This window comes from Phaethon lepturus, unplaced genomic scaffold (assembly GCF_000687285.1).
Source record: "Phaethon lepturus isolate BGI_N335 unplaced genomic scaffold, ASM68728v1 Scaffold12848, whole genome shotgun sequence".
NCBI classification, from domain to species: Eukaryota; Metazoa; Chordata; class Aves; order Phaethontiformes; family Phaethontidae; genus Phaethon; species Phaethon lepturus.
Window position 1 is genome coordinate 3,300 of NW_010559771.1, and position 6,704 is coordinate 10,003.

The following is a 6,704-nucleotide window of genomic DNA, read 5'->3' on the forward strand; positions in this document are numbered from 1 at the left end:
AAGCATCATGCTGTTCCTTATCAAAGCTACAAAAACAAAGCTAGCGAGGAAAACAAGTTCTGCTTTGTTGAAGGTGCAACATTGACATTTAAAGCCAAGAAGATAAAAATACAGAATTTCATATAAGACAGTTATGAGGTAAGTTTTAAAATGAAAAATCCATTTTATGTTTAACACTATCTAGGTATCATACGATAGAAGAGAACAATACATTCTCAAAACCAGAATATGAGTTAAGTAATATTACCAGTACGGGTAAGACATGAGTACACTACTGTGCTATTCATTCCATAATTTACAAGTGTTAATAAAGCCCCCCAAAAAATCTTTTTCTTAGGTTTGTTTTAGAGCTAGGAACATAAAGGCAGAATGGTTAACAGCTTGAATTCTAGAAACATACAGAGTCTCTAAAAATCAGGCCGTTAGATTTTTTTTTTTTTTTTTTTTTTTTGTCCCTACACCACAAAGGAGCAAGTTTCAAATTCAGGGAAAAAGCTCCAAGTTTCCATTTCTCAGTTCTTAGTCAGAATGAAAGACCCTTTCTTGCCTATTTTTGCCAAACCATATCTAGACAGCTTTCTTTAGACCTAAGTCTGACTCAACTCCTACAACTCACTACCTGTTCCAACCCATATGCTGTGTCCCTACAAGTACCGATAAAAACAATTTGGATGGTTGTGAAAAGAGGCAGCACTGGCAGAAATTAAAAATAATCAAGGAAAAAAAAGAACAAACAGAAGGGACAAAGTGGGTTCAGATGCAGTACCACTTAAGAAAAACAACACAGCATGTCAAGGAGTGCCATAAGCTGCTTTAGCACATGACAGTCAGTCTTCCAGACAAGCAAAAGGCTAACTGAAAGCAGTATCTATTTAAGACAGTAAATATGCCATTACATAATTAACAGCCAAAAGCTTTACTCATTAGTTGTACAGTTTATTTAGACAAAACAAAGGCTTGCACAGTTTTGTAACTGTATACAGAAATGAAAACATCTGAAATATATTAGTTTTTTTCCCCCCAGTATATTTTACTTTATCCTCTGTTCTTGGAAAAGGTGACTTTATTTTCAGGATTCCCTTTTCAGCAGTACATATGCTCCCATTACTGCCAGAAGAGCATACTGCAAAAGAAAGTAGAGAATAAAGACTGATTATAATTTCTCTTCACAGAAGCTCTGAAATTACAAATTGTTCAAAGTGTACCCTCTCCAACGTCACACCTTCTAGATGAATACACAATTAGAGTTGCGTTCTTACAGAATTACAGGAATATTTTAATGTGACCATATTCATTATAAATAGGCATCACAACTGTATATGCTTAACTTACGACATTCCTATAAATTAACCGTTTGCAAATGATTACAAATACTTAGTTCTATTAGGTAACAGACAAGCTAAAACAAGCAAGAAAACACAGCTCCTTTTACATTAGGTACCAAACCACAGAAACAGATTTATTAACATGTATTCTTACATGCAAGATTCTTACTACCTTTACTTGCTATTTTATAGTTTTAAATTCAAGTATGGAAAATGTCTGTATACATACCTTAAATTTTGGATAGTCATTCATTATTATAGTTACCATACCAACATAAGGCAAAAATCTGTAATTGACATAACAGATGAATGTAAAATTAGCCCTCAAATATTACACAGAAACGTTTCAGTGTTACTCAGTCTTGAGTATTTTAGATAATGGATTTCAGAGGAAAAAAAAATTCAGCTAGACAGCAAGAGCTTTAAAGACAATATGTACTTAATGAAAATTTGGGAGCAAGATCTCTCAGATTTCTCTCTCCTCCTGTGCTTCATCTTGCTGTGTTATTATTCATACCATTAAAAAATACACATGGATCCCAGCAATGGCAAGTACGTATCATCATAATGAGGGGTACCCACAAAAGCCTAACATCCTACAACACAGGGGAATCAGCTTTTCAGGGTCTCCTGTTGTTCTGCAGCTATGACAGCCCTATAATCTAACAAGGAAAGGGTTTCAAACTAACAAGGAAAGTATTTAAAATTAGCATTTAACCTAGTCTACCAGCATTAAAGGTTTGGAGGGGCACTTGTTCTGTTTCTTTTTATTTAACTTGAAGACAGGGACAGAATCTTAAAAAAAAAAAAATTGAGAAAATAAATATTCTTGCAGAAAAGTATTTTGTACTGCTATGCAAGTTAACCCTATATTTGTGACAACTTGTGGAGCTCTTAAATCAGGCAAGAAAAGACACAAGTATACAGGGCGACAAGAAGTCCTGCTTGCCACTGGGTTTGGCCCATGACATTAATCCGAGGCTACTGGACAGAGCAGAACTCACTCCATGCTTCTCATGGCACTTCTAGGGCGCTCACGAAACAGACAATACTTTGCCACAGGCTCTAAAGCAGCAGCATTCCAAACAAGAACAGCGTAAAGCAATCATTTATGCTTGTCACTAATGAGTATCTAAATGCAATTTTTTCTCCTCTTAGATAAAAATTTAATCAGATTATTTGAGAAAAATCTTAGAGATTTCATCTCAGCTGGGGAAGGGGATAAAGTCAAAAGCTCAAACCTTGTATAAAATTCCTGTGGAAATAATTTCTTAGTAATTTCTAGCAATTACAAGGATAAGTTGGTTAATTTTTGTATTTACTGGTGAATTATTTGTTAAATGTGCCATTTAAAAAAACAAAAAATTTCCACTCTCCACATCAGTGAGAGAACTACAGAAAGCAACTTCCCAGGTAAAGTAGTTCTTTAAATTATTATTTTATTTAAGAAATTAAAAAAATACCATACCAGATCTAGTTTGTACCAACAGAAGAACTGATTTAAATTCCAAGTTTTCTATTTTAGTTACAAAGAACATAGATATTTTGCATTACTTACCCTCTTGCTCTTCCAACAACATCCTTCTTCTCTAACCAGTTCTGACCTTCTTTGTACAAGCCTCTATCATCAACTTCATTATTATCACCTTTAGTCAGAAATTTGATGTTCCCATTTTCTCTAGAAGGCAACAAGGTGATAAACTAAATACCACTTAATTTAAAAACCTCTATTAATGTCTACAAAGCACAAAGAAGATGAAAAGTGCTACAAGATTAGATAACAATGTTTACTTCCAGTCCTGCCTGTCCTGCTTATTTAACGAACACCATTAACATTACAGACTTTACTGAGAGTCAATGAATTTTAACAAGAAATGCTTTTAAAAACACTCATAGATTTTCATTTGATGTAAGCAATTACACAAGGAACATGAAAGGGATATTGTCCGTCCAGGGCAGGCACCAAACGTCCTCAACAAAAGCAGTATGTGCCTATCTGAGGAAAAAACCCCAACGCTCTGCTTTACCAACAGAATGGATATTTAACTCTGAAATACTGAATACTACCCTATTAAGATGTTCGGGGGTGGTGATGAGGTTTTGTCTGGTTGGATTTTTTCCCTTTACTTGGCTTTTTTTTTTTTTTTTTAATGGTGGAGTAAGATCCTGTGCAGCTACCACACATTAGATAATGAATTTAATTGAATTTGAATCACAAATTTCAGATGAGGTAGACCCTAAACATCTTCCCTTAGGAAAGAAAGTGATATAATACTACAATGCTTTAGGCAATTTTCTTCTAAGTTCTATACACTTGTTTAACTCTTAGTAATCATATGTATGTCAAAATAAAGCTTTGTCCTCCTTTTGATGGAAATAAAAGATCCTCTAAAGTAACTGCAAATCTGCATCAAATTCAGTAGTTTGTCACTAACACTGCAATACAGTTTTTACAGTCATTAATTGTTAAACAATATAGTGAGTTCCAGGCAAAACCTCACTCACATTTGATATTTGTTAATGTGGCAAATGAAAACAAAACAAAACAAAACAAAAAAACCCACAACAACAAAAAAACATGTAACCATTCTTCAAATAACATCACGTGGAGAAAACATTATGTGGGGTTTTTAGGGGATTGTATGGAGAAATCTAAGCGACAGAAATGCCTCAGGAGGTGGGACTCCTCCCTGCCAGGGATGAATGCCTGCAGAGCCGGGCTGCTCCCTCGGAGCCAGAGCTGACATCCTGATCTCTCACAGCCATTGAGGTGGCTCACTCCTTTTTGTAGGAATAGAGGTTTAAAACCCTGAACATGCCCAAATCCTAACCTTTCCCTGCTGTTTCAAATGAACAAAGTATCTTACACAACATTTTGAACATGATATAATTTAACCACTGCTGCTAGAAAACCTGCCATGTTTCGTTCCCTTTCAAGCATTAGGCATATGTGCAGATAATGCATGCAAGACTTCAGTTCAATGCTCTCATTTAAATAAAGTTTACAGTCTTCAAAACTATTTTGCTCAAGAAGTTGCTAATGGCAAGTAATGATATCAAGAAACAAAGAGTTTTTATGATGACAAATTAGGTAATAAAAAAAAGTGGTAATTCTTGGATATACGCATTTGTTTCAAAAAATGCACTTGAAGAACAGATATTACTCAAAAGATAAACACCTTCAGTTCACGGCCAGGACCACCTCCTAAGGAGCAAATATGTCAATGCTTGCCACCTCCAGGTTAGCTTTTCGCTGTGCAGAATTGGAAACAGAATTGCCTCTCTCTGTTTGAGAACTGATATGCAATAAAGGTAGATACAAGTAATCTACCTGTTGCTTTTCAGCATGAATTGTTGTTGGCATTGTCACTAACAGACACAAAAAGAATAAGAATCTCTTCTTTCATTCCGAGTCAAATCTCTTTTCTGGAAAACTTCAGTTAGCAAAGATCACACACTCGTCAGACTTCATCTATAGTTCTGATTCTGAATCCTCAGCTTTCAGAGATTTGCTTTTAGAAGTAGCTATTTTTCATAACCAAAAGCCCCAATTCTACAACAGTCTGTACAGAAGTGGACCCTGCTCCCACACATACTGCTAATGCTGGCAAAAACAACCTGTATGGCTTGTGTTACCAGACTCCTCCTTGGCATAGGTTTACCTAGTTCAAACCTGAGCAACTGCGCTGAGGCACAGGCGCCAGGGTCTCAAGAAGCGCACCACAGAATTGGGGACAAAAGCGGATCACATCCTAGAGATGAGTTTTATCTTACAGCGTATCCTCACTTGCCTTTTTCATAAAATACTACCAAATCAAAATGTGAGAGTCATGGTGAAGGAAACTATATTTAGAAACAAGGAAAAATGCCAAGTTGCATTACTTTTCATGTATTTTGATTACTCTGTGAACTATTGGAATGTCTCTGCCTTCAACTTTAAAAACAACTATTTCACCAGCTCTGATTGGGTCATCATGGAAATTTGTTAAGAACAACAGGTCTCCCCTGTGAAAAGCTGGTTCCATGCTGCCACTACAAATGAAAAGAAAGAGACAGATTATTAGTGTTATGGTAAATGGAGAACCATAAAAACAAATAATATTTAATTCTTACAAACTCATGATTTTAACTGAAACCTGTAGCTTCACCCATTCAGTGACACTACACAGACATATAACACAACCCCAACCTCAGCAAGTCCCAAGCTGAGCCAGCCTATAGAATACTTTCTTACTGCCTCAGTAAGGAGGAAATAAGCTGTACAGAAAAGGAACAGCATTGTAGCTATGAGGAAGGAACAAAATGAGCCATGAGCCATTCTTGTTAAGAAAACCAATCCATTAGTGAAAAGCAAAAAAAAAAAAAAAATTCACAGTACAAAAGGAAGTACTTCTCTACATAGAAAGAATTTAATTAACATGAGCAAGAGTTATGTTTACATCAGTGATTACTAACGACCAGAAAATCCATGCCTTTTTTCAAAGCCTGCCATAGTATCTTTTCATAACAACCTTTAAGGTAGGATTCCAGATGCCATAAATAACAACATGAACAGATGATTCCCCGTAACTGTTAGCTACTGCATACATTCCTTCCTGACACACATTCAATTTCTGTAAGGCTGAATCTTCCATGAGCATGTGTTTAGCTTCATGTATTTGATCAGCGCTCGAGGACCTGCAGGACTGGCACTTTATATACCACGTATCTACTGCTTCTACAAACTTCAATGAAAACTAGACTGCGATTATGAAAGCAGCCTTTGCTAAGTGTCCAAAAACAGAAGGAAAAAAGTGTTTGAGTACTTCTTTAAGTAGATGAAATGTCAAACTCCAAATCTACCCAGGGGGGAAGGAGAGGAGACAAAGGACAAAACAATATTTGGACTTTAACAAAAAAGCCTTTACATTGACTTACCTGAGCACCACAACAATAGGGCTTTCACTTCCAGTAATGACGATCAGCCCTTTCCATATCATAAGGGCAGAAGACACTATCATAGCAAAATTTAAGACTTGGTAATACAGCTATATGAAACAAGAAAATTGTTTTTAAAAGTTACTGCATTGTATTTCGGAGCACAACGTAGACATTCAACCCATATGCGACACTGAATCACAATCCAGGCACATGGACTTCTACGCTAAAATCATATTCCAACAGAAGCCACATGGAACAGATTGCTGTATGGGCAATCCAATCATACTGCAGCCTAAAGTTTTAACCCATTGTGTGCCTCAACTTTGGCTTATTATGCCTGTGCAATATTCCCCATTTTTAGTGCTAGAAGCTAGTGAACTTACTAGCACAGACTTCTAAACTACAGGAAGCTATATGGCAGATGATCAAATCTATTTTGATCGCATGTCCCTGACTCCT

General features: G+C 36.1%; 1 protein-coding gene across 1 annotated transcript; it reads right to left on the bottom strand.

Moving 5' to 3' along the window:
* Nucleotides 1-918: 918 nt before the first annotated feature.
* On the bottom strand, nt 919-6,348 carry SEC11C (SEC11 homolog C (S. cerevisiae)). Its single transcript, XM_010293483.1, has 5 exons — nt 6,243-6,348; nt 5,208-5,357; nt 2,884-3,003; nt 1,555-1,612; nt 919-1,123 (listed from the first exon to the last, which is right to left on the bottom strand). The coding sequence occupies exons 1-5, from the start codon at nt 6,323-6,325 to the stop codon at nt 1,070-1,072; spliced, it is 465 nt and encodes a 154-aa protein (XP_010291785.1). The 5' UTR covers nt 6,326-6,348; the 3' UTR covers nt 919-1,069.
* Nucleotides 6,349-6,704: the final 356 nt, after the last annotated feature.